Here is a 17,046-nt window from a genome sequence, read left to right as displayed (position 1 = left end):
AACAAAATTATACCTCTGTAATTTGAACACTCACCTTTATCCCCTATGCCTTTGTACAATGGCACTATGCATGCCATGCATTCCCCCATCCTCAGGCACTTCGCCATGATCCATACATATACTGAATATCATTACCAACCAATCAACAACACAGTCAGCCCCTTCTTTAATTAATTCCAATGCAATACCATCCAAACCTGCTGCTTCCCAGCTTTCATCTTCCACAAAGCTTTTACTAACTATTCTCTGTTTACCATACCATTCTCCTGACCCTTTCATTTTGCACACCACCTCAACAAAAACACCCTATATCTGCCACATTATCATCAAACACATTCAATAAACCCTCAAAATACTCACTCCATCTCCTTCTCACTTCACCACTACTTGTTATTACCTCCCCATTAGCCTCCTTCACCTGATGTTCCCATTTCTTCTCTTGTCTTATGCACTTTATTTACCTCCTTCCAAAACATCTTTTTATTCTCCCTAAATTCAATGATACTCTTTCACTCCAACTCTCATTTGCCCTCTTTTTCACCTCTTGCACCCTTCTCTTTATCTCGTGCCCCATTCCTTTATACATCTCCCAGTCATTCACACTATTTCCCTGCAAAAATCGTCCAAAAGCATCTCTCTTCTTTTTCACTAAGAATCTTCTTCATCCCACCACTCACTACCCTTTCTAGTCTGCCCACCTCCCACCTTTCTCATGCCACAATCATCTTTTATGCAAGCCATCACTGCTTCCCAAAATACATCCCATTCCTCCACCACTCCCCTTACGTCATTACATACACATATACATAAATGCCCATACATGCACATATACACTTTATACATACATACTTTATGCATACATACTCATTTTTTTATCATTATCTTACTTTGTCGCTGTCTCCCGCGTTAGCGAGGTAGCGCAAGGAAACAGACGAAAGAATGGCCCAACCCAACCACATACACATGTATATACATACACGTCCACACATGCAAATATACATACCTATACATCTCAATGTATACATATATATACACACACAGACATACACATATATACACATGTATATAATTCATAGTCTGCCTTTATTCATTCCCATCGCCACCCTGCTACACATGAAATAACAACCCCCTCCCCCACATGTGCGCGAGGTAGCGCTAGGAAAAGACAACAAAGGCCACACTCGTTCACACTCAGTCTCTAGCTGTCATGTATAATGCACCAAAACCACAGCTCCCTTTCCACATCCAGGCCCCACAAAACTTTCCATGATTTACCCCAGACGCTTCACACTCCCTGGTTCAATCCACTGACAGCACGTCGACCCCAGTATACCACATCGTTCCAATTCATCCTATTCCTTGCACGCCTTTCACCATCCTGCATGTTCAGGCCCCGATCACTCAAAATCTTTTTCACTCCATCTTTCCACCTCCAATTTGGTCTCCCACTTCTCCTTGTTCCCTCCACCTCTGACACATATATCCACTTAATCAATCTTTCCTCACTCATTCTCTCCATGTGACCAAACCATTTCAAAACAGCCTCTTCTGCCCTCTCAACCACACTCTTTTTATTACCACACATCTCTCTTACCCTTTCATTACTTACTCGATCAAACCACCTCACACCACATATTGTCCTCAAACATCTTATTTGCCAAATCCACTCCCAGATATCTAAAACACTTCACTTCCTCCAGTTTTTCTCCATTTAAACTTACCTCCCAATTGACTTGTCCCTCAACCCTACTGTACATATTAACCTTGCCCTTAATCACATTTACTATCAGTTTTCTTCTTTCATACACTTTACCAAACTCAGTTACCAGCTTCTGCAGTTTCTCACACGAATCAGCCACCAGCGCTGTATCATCAGCAAACAACAACTGACTCACTTCCCAAGCTCTCTCATCCACAACACACAGCATACTTGCCCCTCTTTCCAAAACTCTTGCATTCATCTCCCTAACAACTCCATCCATAAACAAATTAAACAACCCTGGAGACATCACACACCCCTGTCACAAACCTACATTCACTGAGAACCAATCACTTTCCTCTCTTCCTACACGTACACATGCAGTATATCCTCAATAAAAACTTTTCACTGCTTCTAACAACTTGCCTCCCACACCATATATTCTTAATACCTTCCACAGAGCATCTCTATCAACTCTATTATATGCCTTCTCCAGATCCATAAATGCTACATACAAATCCAATTGCTTTTCTAGGTATTTCTCACATACATTCTTCAAAGGAAACACCTGATCCACACATCCTCTACCACTTCTGAAACCACACTGCTCTTCCCCAATCTGATGCTCAGTGCATGCCTTCACCCTCTCAATCAATACCCTCCCATATAATTTACCAGGAATACTCAACAAACTTATACCTCTGTAATTTGAGCACTTTGTACAATGGCACTATGCAAGCATTCCGCCAATCCTCAGGCACCTCACCATGAGTCATTCATACATTAAATAACCTTACCAACCACTCAACAACACAGTTACCCCCTTTTTTTAATAAATTCCACTGCAATACCATCCAAACCTGCTGCTTTGCTGGCTTTCATCTTCCGCAAAGCTTTTACTACCTCTTCTCTGTTTACCAAATCATTCTCCCTAACCCTCTCACTTTGCACACAACCTCGACCATAACACCCTATATCTGCCATTCTATCATTAATCACACTCAACAAACCTTCAAAATACTTACTCCATCTCCTTCTCACATCACCACTACTTGTAATCACCTCCCCATTTGCCCCTTTCACTGAAGTTCCCATTTGTTCCCTTGTCTTACGAACATTATTTGCCTCCTTCCAAAACATCTTTTTATTCTCCCTAAAATATAATGATACTCTCTCACCCTAACTCTCATTTGCCCTCTTATTCACCTCTTGCACCTTTCTCTTGACCTCATGCCTCTTTCTTTTATACATCTCCCACTCATTTGCATTATTTCCCTGCAAAAATTGTCCAAATGCCTCTCTCTTCTCTTTCACTAATACTCTTACTTCTTCATCCCACCACTCACTACCCTTTCTAATCTGCCCACCTCTCACACTTCTCATGCCACAAGCATCTTTTGTGCAAGCCATCACTGCTTCCCTAAATACATCCCATTCCTCCCCACTCCCCTTACCTCCTTTGTTCTCACCTTTTTTCCATTCTGTACTCAGTCTCTCCTGGTACTTCCTTACACAAGTCTCCTTCCCAAGCTCACTTACTCTCACCACCCTCTTCACCCCAACATTCTCTCTTCTTTTCTGAAAACCTCTACAAATCTTCACCTTTGCCTCCAAAAGATAATGATCAGACATCCTTCCAGTTGCACCTCTCAGCACATCAACATCCAAGTCTCTCTTTCACACGCCTATCAATTAACACGTAATCCAATAACACCCTTTGGCCATCTCTCCTACTTACATACACATACTTATGTATATCTCTCTTTGTAAACCAGGTATTCCCAATCACTAGTCCTTTTTCAGCACATAAATCTACAAGCTCTTCACCATTTCCATTTACGACACTGAACACCCCATGCACACCAATTATTCCCTCAACTGCCACATTACTCACCTTTGCATTTAAATCATCCATCACTATGACCCGGTCTCGTGCATCAAAACTACTAACACACTCACTCAGCTGCTTCCAAAACACTTGCCTTTCATGATCTTTCTTTTCATGCCCAGGTGCATATGCACCAATAATCACCCATCTCTCTCCATCCACTTTCAGTTTTACCCATATCAATCTAGAGTTTACTTTCTTACACTCTATCACATACTCCCATCACTTCTGTTTCAGGAGTAGTGCTACTCCTTCCCTTGCTCTTGTCCTCTCACTAACCCCGACTGTACTCCCAAGACATTCCAAAACCATTCTTCCCCTTTACCCTTGAGCTTTGTTTCACTCAGAGCCAAAACATCCAGGTTCCATTCCTCAAACATATTACCTATCTCTCCTTTTTTCTCATTTTGGTTACATCCACACACATTTAGACGCCCCAGTCAGAGCCTTTGAGGAGGATGAGCACTCCCTGCATGACTCCTTCTTCTGTTTCCCCTTTTAGAAAGTTGAAATACAAGGAGGGGAGGGTTTTCAGCCCCCCGCTCCCGTCCCCTTTAGTCGCCTTCTACAACACGTGAGGAAATAGACTTAGACATATATATATATATATATATATATATATATATATATATATATATATATATATATACATATATATATATATATATGAAGTCTGTTGGGGATGAGAGAGCTTGGGAAGTGAGTCAGTTGTTGTTCGCTGATGATACAGCGCTGGTGGCGGATTCATGTGAGAAACTGCAGAAGCTGGTGACGGAGTTTGGTAAAGTGTGTGGAAGAAGAAAGTTAAGAGTAAATGTGAATAAGAGCAAGGTTATTAGGTACAGTAGGGTTGAGGGTCAAGTCAATTGGGAGGTGAGTTTGAATGGAGAAAAACTGGAGGAAGTGAAGTGTTTTAGATATCTGGGAGTGGATCTGTCAGCGGATGGAACCATGGAAGCGGAAGTGGATCATAGGGTGGGGGAGGGGGCGAAAATTTTGGGAGCCTTGAAAAATGTGTGGAAGTCGAGAACATTATCCCGGAAAGCAAAAATGGGTATGTTTGAAGGAATAGTAGTTCCAACAATGTTGTATGGTTGCGAGGCGTGGGCTATGGATAGAGTTGTGCGCAGGAGGATGGATGTGCTGGAAATGAGATGTTTGAGGACAATGTGTGGTGTGAGGTGGTTTGATCGAGTAAGTAACGTAAGGGTAAGAGAGATGTGTGGAAATAAAAAGAGCGTGGTTGAGAGAGCAGAAGAGGGTGTTTTGAAATGGTTTGGGCACATGGAGAGAATGAGTGAGGAAAGATTGACCAAGAGGATATATGTGTCGGAGGTGGAGGGAACGAGGAGAAGAGGGAGACCAAATTGGAGGTGGAAAGATGGAGTGAAAAGGATTTTGTGTGATCGGGGCCTGAACATGCAGGAGGGTGAAAGGAGGGCAAGGAATAGAGTGAATTGGAGCGATGTGGTATACAGGGGTTGACGTGCTGTCAGTGGATTGAATCAAGGCATGTGAAGCGTCCGGGGTAAACCATGGAAAGCTGTGTAGGTATGTATATTTGCGTGTGTGGACGTGTGTATGTACATGTGTATGGGGGGGGTTGGGCCATTTCTTTCGTCTGTTTCCTTGCGCTACCTCGCAAACGCGGGAGACAGCGACAAAGTATAAAAAAAAAAAAAAAAAAAATATATATATATATATATATATATATATATATATATATATATATATATATATATATATATATATATATATATATATATATATATATATTATCCCTCGGGATAGGGGATTAAGAGTACTTCCCACGTATTCCCTGCGTGTCGTAGAAGGCGACTAAAAGGGGAGGGAGCGGTGGGCTGGAAATCCTCCCCTCTCGGATTTTTTTTTTAATTTTCCAAAAGAAGGAACAGAGAATTGGGCCAGGTGAGGGTATTCCCTCAAAGGCCCAGTCCTCTGTTCTTAACGCTACCTCGCCAATGCGGGAAATGGCGAATAGTTTGAAAGAAAAAGAAATATATATATATATATATATATATATATATATATATATATATATATATATATTATTTTTTTTTTTATTATACTTTGTCGCTGTCTCCCGCGTTTGCGAGGTAGCGCAAGGAAACAGACGAAAGAAATGGCCCAACCCCCCCCATACACATGTATATACATACGTCCACACACGCAAATATACATACCTACACAGCTTTCCATGGTTTACCCCAGACGCTTCACATGCCTTGATTCAATCCACTGACAGCACGTCAACCCCGGTATACCACATCGCTCCAATTCACTGTATTCCTTACCCTCCTGCATGTTCGGGCCCCGATCACACAAAATCTTTTTCACTCCATCTTTCCACCTCCAATTTGGTCTCCCTCTTCTCCTTGTTCCCTCCACCTCCAACACATATATCCTCTTGGTCAATCTTTCCTCACTCATCCTCTCCATGTGCCCAAACCACTTCAAAACACCCTCTTCTGCTCTCTCAACCACGCTCTTTTTATTTCCACACATCTCTCTTACCCTTACGTTACTCACTCGATCAAACCACCTCACACCACACATTGTCCTCAAACATATATATATATATATATATATATATATATATATATATATATATATATATATATATATATATATATATATAGATATATATATATAGATATATATATATAGATATATATATATATATATATATATATATATATATATATATATATATATATATATATATAGTGGAATAGTGGTTCCAACAATGTTGTATGGTTGCGAGGCGTGGGCTATGGATAGAGATGTGCGCAGGAGGATGGATGTGCTGGAAATGAGATGTTTGAGGACAATGTGTGGTGTGAGGTGGTTTGATCGAGTGAGTAACGTAAGGGTAAGAGAGATGTGTGGAAATAAAAAGAGCGTGGTTGAGAGAGCAGAAGAGGGTGTTTTGAAGTGGTTTGGGCACATGGAGAGAATGAGTGAGGAGAGATTGACCAAGAGGATATATGTGTCGGAGGTGGAGGGAACGAGGAGAAGAGGGAGACCAAATTGGAGGTGGAAAGATGGAGTGAAAAAGATTTTGTGTGATCGGGGCCTGAACATGCAGGAGGGTGAAAGGAGGGCAAGGAATAGAGTGAATTGGAGTCGATGTGGTATACAGGGGTTGACGTGCTGTCAGTGGATTGAAGCAAGGCATGTGAAGCGTCTGGGGTAAACCATGGAAAGCTGTGTAGGTATGTATATTTGCGTGTGTGGACGAATGTATGTACATGTGTATGGGGGGGGGTTGGGCCATTTCTTTCGTCTGTTTCCTTGCGCTACCTCGCAAACGCGGGAGACAGCGACAAAGTATAAAAAAAAAAAAAAAAATATATATATATATATATATATATATATATATATATATATATATATATATATATATATATATCCCTGGGGATAGGGGAGAAAGAATACTTCCCACGTATTCCCTGCGTGTCGTAAAAGGCGACTAAAAGGGGAGGGAGCGGGAGGCTGGAAATCCTCCCCTCTCGTTTTTTTTTTCTTTTTTTTAATTTTCCAAAAGAAGGAACAGAGGGGGGCCAGGTGAGGATATTCCACAAAGGCCCAGTCCTCTGTTCTTAACGCTACCTCGCTAATGCGGGAAATGGCGGATAGTTTAAAAGAAAAGAAAGATATATATATATATATATATATATATATATATATATATATATATATATATATATATATATATATATATACTTTTTTTTTGCTTTGTCGCTGTCTCCCGCGTTTGCGAGGTAGCGCAAGGAAACAGACGAAAGAAATGGCCCAACCCACCCCCATACACATGTACATACATATGTCCACACATGCAAATATACATACATACACAGCTTTCCATGGTTTACACCAGACGCTTCACATGCCTTGATTCAATCCACTGACAGCACGTCAACCCCGGTATACCCCATCGCTCCAATTCACTCTATTCCTTGCCCTCCTTTCACCCTCCTGCATGTTCAGGCCCCGATCACACAAAATCTTTTTCACTCCATCTTTCCACCTCTAATTTGGTCTCCCTCTTCTCCTCGTTCCCTCCACCTCCGACACATATATTCTCTTGGTCAATCTTTCCTCACTCATTCTCTCCATGTGCCCGAACCATTTCAAAACACCCTCTTCTGCTCTCTCAACCACGCTCTTTTTATTTCCACACATCTCTCTTACCCTTACGTTACTCACTCGATCAGACCACCTCACACCACACATTGTCCTCAAACGTCTCATTTCCAGCACATCCATCCTCCTGCGCACAACTCTATCCATAGCCCATGCCTCGCAACCATACAATATTGTTGGAACCACTATTCCTTCAAACATACCCATTTTTGCTTTCCGAGATAATGTTCTCGACTTCCACACATTCTTCAAGGCTCCCAGAATTTTCGCCCCCTCCCCCACCCTATGATCCACTTCCGCATCCATGGTTCCATCCGCTGCCAGATCCACTCCCAGATATCTAAAACACTTCACTTCCTCCAGTTTTTCTCCATTCAAACTCACCTCCCAATTGACTTGACCCTCAACCCTACTGTACCTAATAACCTTGCTCTTATTCACATTTACTCTTAACTTTCTTCTTCCACACACTTTACCAAACTCAGTCACCAGCTTCTGCAGTTTCTCACATGAATCAGCCACCAGCGCTGTATCATCATATTTATGCTTGCTGCCTTCATCCATTCCCATCGCCACTCCACCACACACGAAATAGCATCACCCCTCCCTTCTAGTGAGGTAGCACCAAGAAAAGACAAAAAATATTCATTCACACTCAGTCTCTAGCTGTCATGTGTAATGCACCAAAACCACAGCTCCCTTTCCATTTCCAGGCCCCACAGACATTTCCATGGTTTACCCTAAACGCTTCACATGCCCTGGTTCAATCCACTGAAATCACGTCAACCCCAGTATACCACATTGTTCCAATTCACCCTATTCGTTGCACACCTTTCACCCTCCTGTATGTTCAGATCCTGATCACTCAAGGTCTTTTTCACTCCATCCCTCCACCTCTAATTTGGTCTTCCACTTCTCCTTCACTCCACCTCTGACACATATATCCTCTATGTCAATCTTTCCTCACTCATTCTCTCCATGTCTCCAAAGCATTTCAACACACCCTCTTCTGCGCTCTCTCAACCACACTCTCTTTATCTCACCCTTTCATTAACTACTCGATCAAATCACCTCACACCAAATAATGTCCTCAAACATTTCATTTCCAACACATCCACCCTCTTCCACACAACCCTATCTATAGCACATGCCTCGCAACCATTAAACATTGTAGGAACCATTATTCCTTCAAACGTACCCATTCTTGCTCAGCGAGATAATGCTCTCACTTTCCACACATTCCATGGTTCCAACCGCTGCCAAGTCCACTCCCAGAAATCTAAAACACTTCACTTCATCTAGTTTTTCTCCATTCAAATTTACCTCCAAATCAACTTATCCTTCAACCCTACTATACCTAGTACACTAACCTTGCTCTTATTTACATTTACTCTCAAATTTTTCCTTTCACACACTTTACCATACTCAGTCACCAACCTCTGCAGTTTCTCCACCGAATAAGCCACCAGCACTGTATCATCAGTGAACAACAACTGACCCACTTCCCAAGCCCTCTTATCCAGAACAGACTGAATACTTGCCCCTCTCTCCAAAACTCTTGCATTCACCTCCCTAACCAACCCATCCATAAACAAATTCAACAGCCAATGGAGACATCATGCACCCCTGCCGGAAACCGACATTCACTGGGAACCAATCACTTTCCTCTCTTCCTACTTGTATGCATGCCTTACATCCTTGGTAAAAACTTTTCACTGCTTCTTGCAACTTACCTCCCGTACCATATAATCGTAAAACCTTCCACAAAGCATCTCTATCAACGCTATCATATGCCTTCTCCAGATCCATAAATGCTGCATATGAATCCATCAATTTTTCTAAGTATTTCCCACATACATTCTTCAAAGCAAATACCTGATCCACACATCCTCTACCACTTCTGAAACCACAATGCTCTTTCCCAATCTGATGCTCTGTACATGACTTTCTCCTCTCAATCAATACCCTCCCATATAATTTCCCTGGAATATATGTGCAGAGGGAGGATGTGTTGGAAATGAAATGTTTGAGGACAATATGTGGTGTGAGGTGGTTTGATCGAGTAAATAATGAAAAGGTGAGAGAGATGTGTGGTGATAAAAAGAGTGTGGTTGAGACAGCAGAAGAGGGTGTATTGAAATGGTTTGGAAATTTGGAGAGAATGAATGAAGAAAGACTGACAAAAAGAATATGTGTGTCAGAGGTGAAGGGAAGGAGAAGTGGGAGACCAAGCTGGAGGTGGAAGGATGGAGTGAAAAAGATTTTGAGCAATCGGGGCCTAAACATACAGAAGGGTGAAAGGCGTGCAAGGAATATATAGAATTGGAATGATGTGGTGTACTGGGGTCAACATGCTGTCAATGGATGGAACCAGGGCATGTGAAGTGTCTGGGGTAAAAAACCACGGAAATATCTGTGGGGCCTGGATGTGGAAAGGGAGCTGTGGTTTTGTTGCATTACACAAGACAGCTAGAGACTAAGTATGAATGAATGTGGCTTTTTTTTTTGTCTTTTCCAGGCGCTACCTCACGGGTGTGTGTGTGTGTGTTATTTCATGTGTGGTGGGGTGGCGACAGGAATGGATGAAGGCAGAAAGTATGAATATGTATATATGTATATGTCTGTGTATGTATATGTACACTGAAATGTATATGTGCGTGTATGGGCATTAATTTATGTACATGTGTATGGGGTGGGTTGGGCCATTCCTCTTCTGTTTCTTTGCGCTACCTTGCTGATGAGGGAGATTGCGATTAAGTATGATAAATAAAAAATAATGAGTTGATAGGCTGTTCTTTGTCTGTTTCCTGGCAGTACCTTACTGATGTGGGAAATGGTGATCAAGTATAATAATAAAGTGCGTATGTGGGCGTTTATGTATATATATGTGTATATGAGTGGATGGGCCATTCATCATCTGTTTCCTGACACTACCTCACTGATGTGGGAAAAGGCAATAAGGTATAAAAGTATTTATCTATATTTATTTTATTTTACTTTGTCGCTGTCTCCCACATTAGTGAGGTAGCACAAGGAAACAGACGAAAGAATGGCCCAACCCACCCACATACACATGTATATACATACATGTCCACACACGCAAATATACATACCTATACATCTCAACGTATACATATATATACACACACAGACATATACATATATACACATGTACATAATTCATACTGACTGTCTTTAATTCATTCCCATCGCCACTCCGCCACACATGTAATAACAACCCCCTCCCCCCCATGTGCTCGAGGTAGCACTAGGAAAAGACAACAAAGGCCACATTCGTTCACACTCAGACTCTAGCTGTCATGTAATAATGCACCAAAACCACAGCTCCCTTTCCACATCCAGGCCCCACAAAACTTTCCATGGTTTACCCCAGACGCTTCACATGCCCAGGTTCAATCCACTGACAGCACGTCGACCCCGGTATACCACATCGTTCCAATTCACTCTATTCCTTGCATGCCTTTCACCCTCCTGCATGTTCAAGCCCCAATCACTCAAAATCTTTCTCACTCCATCTTTCCACCTCCAATTTGGTCTCCCACTTCTCGTCGTTCCCTCCACCTCTGACACATATATCCTCTTGGTCAATCTTTCCTCACTCATTCTCTCCATGTGACCAAACCATTTCAAAACACCCTCTTCTGCTCTCTCAACCACACTCTTTTTATTACCACACATCTCTCTTACCCTATTATTACTTACTCGATCAGGCCACCTCACACCACATATTGTCCTCAAACCTCTCATTTCCAGCACATCCACCCTCCTCCGCACAACTCTATCTAAAGCCCATGCCTCGCAACATATAACAATTTTGGAACCACTATTCCCTCAAACATACCCATTTTTGCTTTCCGAGATAATGTTCTCGACTTCCACACATTCTTCAACGCTCCCAGAACTTTTACAGACGAAAGAATGGCCCAACCCACCCACATACACATGTATATACATACATGTCCACACACGCAAATATACATACCTATACATCTCAACATATACATATATATACACACACAGACATATACATATATACACATGTACATAATTCATACAGACTGTCTTTAATTCATTCCCATCGCCACTCCGCCACACATGTAATAACAACCCCCTCCCCCCCATGTGCTCGAGGTAGCACTAGGAAAAGACAACAAAGGCCACATTCGTTCACACTCAGACTCTAGCTGTCATGTAATAGTGCACCAAAACCACAGCTCCCTTTCCACATCCAGGCCCCACAAAACTTTCCATGGTTTACCCCAGACGCTTCACATGCCCTGGTTCAATCCACTGACAGCACGTCGACCCCGGTATACCACATCGTTCCAATTCACTCTATTCCTTGCATGCCTTTCACCCTCCTGCATGTTCAAGCCCCAATCACTCAAAATCTTTCTCACTCCATCTTTCCACCTCCAATTTGGTCTCCCACTTCTCGACGTTCCCTCCACCTCTGACACATATATCCTCTTGGTCAATCTTTCCTCACTCATTCTCTCCATGTGACCAAACCAATTCAAAACACCCTCTTCTGCTCTCTCAACCACACTCTTTTTATTACCACACATCTCTCTTACCCTATTATTACTTACTCGATCAAGCCACCTCACACCACATATTGTCCTCAAACCTCTCATTTCCAGCACATCCACCCTCCTCCGCACAACTCTATCCAAAGCCCATGCCTCGCAACCATATAACAATTTTGGAACCACTATTCCCTCAAACATACCCATTTTTGCTTTCCGAGATAATGTTCTCGACTTCCACACATTCATCAACGCTCCCAGAACTTTTACCCCCTCCCCCACCCTATGATTCACTTCCGCTTCCAAATCCACTCCCAGATATCTAAAACACTTCACTTTTTCAAGTTTTTCTCCATTTAAACTTACCTCCCAATTGACTTGTCCCTCAACCCTACTGTACCTAATAACCTTGTTCTTACTCACATTTACTCTCAGCTTTCTTCTTTCACACACATTACCAAACTCAGTCACCAGCTTCTGCAGTTTCTTATACGAATCAGCCACCAGCGCTGTATCATCAGCAAACAACAACTGACTCACTTCCCAAGCTCTCTCATTCACAACAAACTGCATACTTGCCCCTCTTTCCAAAACTCTTGCATTCACCTCCCTAACAACCCCATCCATAAACAAATTAATAAACCCTGGAGACATCACACACCCCTGCCACAAACCAACATTCACTGACAACTAATCACTTTCCTCTCTTCCTACACGTACACATGCCTTACATCCTTCATAAAAGCTTTTCAATGCTTCTAACAACTTGCCTCCCACACCATATATTCTTAATACCTTCCACAGAGCATCTCTATCAACTCTATCATATGCCTTCTCCAGATCAATAAATGCTACATACAAATCCATATGATTCTCTAGGTATTTCTCACATACATTCTTCAAAGCAAACACCTGATTCACATATCCTCTACCAATTGTGAAACCACACTGCTTTTCCCCAATCTGATGCTCTGTACATGCCTTCACCCTCTCAATCAATACCCTCTCACATAATTTCCCAGGAATACTCAACAAACTTATACCTCTGTAATTTGAGCACTCACTTTTATCCCCTTTGCCTCTGTACAATGGCACTATGCAAGCATTCCCCCAATCCTCAGGCACCTCACCATGAGTCATACATACACTAAATAACCTTACCAACCACTCAACAATACAGTCACCCCCTTTTTTAATAAATTCCACTGCAATACCATTCAAACCCGCTGCCTTGCGAGCTTTCATCATCTGCAAGGCTTTTACTACCTCTTCTCTGTTTACCAAATCATTCTCCCTAACCCTCTCACTTTGCAAACCACCTCGACCAAAACACCCTATACCTGCCACTCTATCATCAAACACAAAAACAAACCTTCAAAATATTCACTCCATCTCATTCTCACATCACCACTACTCGTTATCACCTCCCCATAGCCCACTTCACTGAAGTTCCCATTTGTTCCCTTGTCTTATGCACTTTATTTACCTCCTTCCAAAACATCTTTTTATTCTCCCTAAAATTTATTGATACTCTCTCACCCCAACTCTCATTTGCCCTCTCTTTCACCTCTTGCACCTTTCTCTTGACCTCCTGCCTCTTTCTTTTATACATATCCCAGTCATTTGCATTATTTCCCTGCAAAAATCATCCAAAGGCCTCTCTCTTCTCTTTCACTAATAATCTTACTTCATCCCACTACTCACTACCCTTTCTAATCTGCCCACCTCCCATGCTTCTCATGCCACAAGCATCTTTTGCGCAAGCCATCACTGCTTCCCTAAATACATCCCATTCCTCCCCCACTCCCCTTAGCTCCTTTGTTCTCATCTTTTTCCATTCTGTACTCAGTCTCTCCTGGTACTTCCTTACACAAGTCTCCTTCCCAAGCTCACTTCCTCTCACCACTCTCTTCACCCCAACATTCTCTCTTCTTTTCTGAAAACCTCTACAAATCTTCACCTTCGCCTCCACAGGATAATGATCAGACATCCATCCAGTTGCACCTCTCAGCACATTAACATCCAAAAGTCTCTCTCGCGTGCCTATCAATTAACACGTACTCCAATAACGCTCTCTGGCCATCTCTCCCACTTATATACATATACTTATGTATATGTCTATTTTTAAACCAGGTATTCCCAATCTGTATGAGGCATTTATGGACCTGAAGAAAAGATGTGATTGGGCTGATAGAGATTCTATGTGGAAGCTCGTATGTGTATGGTGTACAAGAAAAGCTGCTGTAACAGTGAAGAATTTTTGTGAAGACAGTACGGCATTTTTTTAAGTAGGAAGAGAGGAGGTGAGAGGTTCCAAGGGAGGGTGGGTCTGAGTCAAGGGTGTGTAGTGTTACTATGGATGTTTAACCTGTTTAAAGATGGGGTTGCAGAGAAGGTGAATAGGGTATTGGGAAAGGAGCAGATATGCAGTCTGTTGAGGGTGGGGTGCCTGAGAGGTGAGTCAGATGCTGTTTGCTGATGACATAGCACTGGTGGCATATTCCACTGAGAAACTGCATGAGCTGGTGTGTGAAAGGAGAAAGTTTAGGGTAAATGTGAATAAAAGCAAAGTTATTAGGATTAGCAGTGAAAAGAGACAGGTTATTTGAAAAATGAATTTGAATGGAGAGAAGTGGGTCTGATACATGGTTGTTAAATTCAACCAAGCTAATGTAAAGTAATAAAGGTGGGAAAGGGATAAAGATGGCCTCAATGTGATTATCATCTAGCTGGAAATAAGCTGTACGATTCTGTGAGTAAGAAGGACTAGGGCATTGACAATGCACCTAACCTGTTGCCAGAGTCAAATTTAGATAATAGATAATGAGAAAAACAGGCTGCTGGCAAATAATAAAATAGCTTTCATAGTATATGCACAATAAGGAAATATTAAGCACGCTGTTCATATCCTACTTAAGTCCAAAACTAAAATATTCTTCTCACATTTGGTCACCACACTTAAAGAAGCACATTGAGATGCTGATAAAGGTCCAGAGGAGGGCAATAAAGATGGTACCAAAATTAAGAGAGAGGCTAGAGGTTTTAAATCACTCTAGTATGGAAGAAAGAAGAGTGAAGGGTGAATCGACAACTACAAAATAACATCGATAACAAAGACTGAACAGTTCTATGAAAGATATGAGGATGGTGCAGCTAGAGGCCATAACAAGAAATTAAGTAATAACCTTGTTAAAAAAAGATATAAAGAAGTACAGTTATAGTATAAAAGTAAAGGATGAAAGGAAAAAAAATGACAAGACATGGTTAATGGAGACAGCACACATAAATCTACAGTTTCATGACAGTAAAGAATGTTCAGGAGATGGAACCCCATGAGTGTAAAACTTCCTTCCCATACAGTCACATGATTCCCAGAAAACAAAAACTATTTTCTTCCTGATGACTGCAAATCTATAGTCTAATTCTGATGTTCCCATCTCTTTGGGATGAAATTCTTGAGATATAATCTATGCAATTTTTTTTTTTTTTTTTTTTTTTAATTTTCCAAAAGAAGGAACAGAGGGGGCCAGGTGAGGATATTCCAAAAAAGGCCCAGTCCTCTGTTCTTAACGCTACCTCGCTAATGCGGGAAATGGCAAATAGTTTAAAAGAAAGAAACTATCAAGGAAAATCTGAGCAAATGAAATGTTAAAGAAAATGTGCACCTGACACAGATTAACTTAGTCATGAACCCAAGCAAAAATCTTTGGGGAAACTTAAGTTTCTAACGCAAAGGTTCTCAATTTGGTGCTTGTGAGAACTGGTTTAAGTCACACTGACGTGTGCCTAAAAAGAAAAGAAAAGAAAAAAAAAAAAACACTAACGTGATTATAAGCAAAAGAATCACAAGAACATCCTGCTAAACAGGTATAATGTACTGATATACTGAAACTAACAATGGAGATTTTCTCAATAAAAATCAGCATCAGAATAACTGACCTCACTGATAACTTCAATTTCTATTCTTCTCTTTGTTCTGTTTTCTGGGAGTATACTGTTACCAGCCTCAGACATGCGGCGTGTTCTACGTTGAGGCAAATCAACAGTTTTTACAGGTGCCGTCTTTACTATGCCATTTTTCTTTTTTTGCAAATCTGTCTTAGATATATCTTTCTTGGTAACAACTGGCTTGGTGGCTTCTCTTTTAGGAGCAGCAGCTTTAGTAGGGGGCAGTTGAGACCTCAAAATCTTCATGTTACTTTCTTCCTCTGCTGCAGGCAGTGGACGTTTGCTGTTATACTTGGTACTTTGCAACACCTCTTTCATGTTCAAGTGTATCATTGACTGTCTTCTTGTTCTTCGAACATTAGTCGGAGATGTGCTCATTACAACTGCAGGTAGGTCTAGGCGCTTCAACAAAACACTTTGTCTGCGATTCTGTTGAATATAAAAGTGAATATAAGCAACTGGCATAAAACAATTCATGGCAAGATATCACATTATAAACTTCACAAATAGGAGAAATATTAGTAAAGTTTTCTGACAAAGCATGCCACCCATAGATCTATCTATCCACATCTCTGACACCCATTTCCTCTGGAAACTCCCATCAAGGGGTGGCCACGGCAAAAGAGTCCTCACTTATCCCTGACCTCACATGCCTCCCTTGCATACACCTTTCCATGAATTCTTCCACTATTTCTCTCCCTCCAGTATTCCTACACTCTATTTGCCCATGTCACTAGTAGTCTTCTACTCACACCAACCCCTATAATTGTACTTTCATACACACTTCTTGTAAA

At 41.6% G+C, this 17,046-nt stretch overlaps 1 protein-coding gene across 3 annotated transcripts in view; it reads right to left on the bottom strand.

The window, feature by feature from the left end:
• LOC139762680 (uncharacterized) overlaps positions 1-17,046 on the bottom strand; it is a 168,236-nt gene that overhangs the window by 126,820 nt on the left and 24,370 nt on the right. For all 3 annotated transcript variants that reach the window (XM_071687637.1, XM_071687638.1, XM_071687636.1), the window contains exon 4: positions 16,244-16,681. In XM_071687637.1, the coding sequence (XP_071543738.1) occupies positions 16,244-16,681 (438 nt within the window). The remainder of the gene's footprint in view (positions 1-16,243; positions 16,682-17,046) is intronic.

The sequence above is a fragment of the Panulirus ornatus genome, chromosome 44, assembly GCF_036320965.1.
Source record: "Panulirus ornatus isolate Po-2019 chromosome 44, ASM3632096v1, whole genome shotgun sequence".
Classification (NCBI taxonomy): Eukaryota; Metazoa; Arthropoda; class Malacostraca; order Decapoda; family Palinuridae; genus Panulirus; species Panulirus ornatus.
This window is presented reverse-complemented; position numbering and strand designations above follow the sequence as displayed.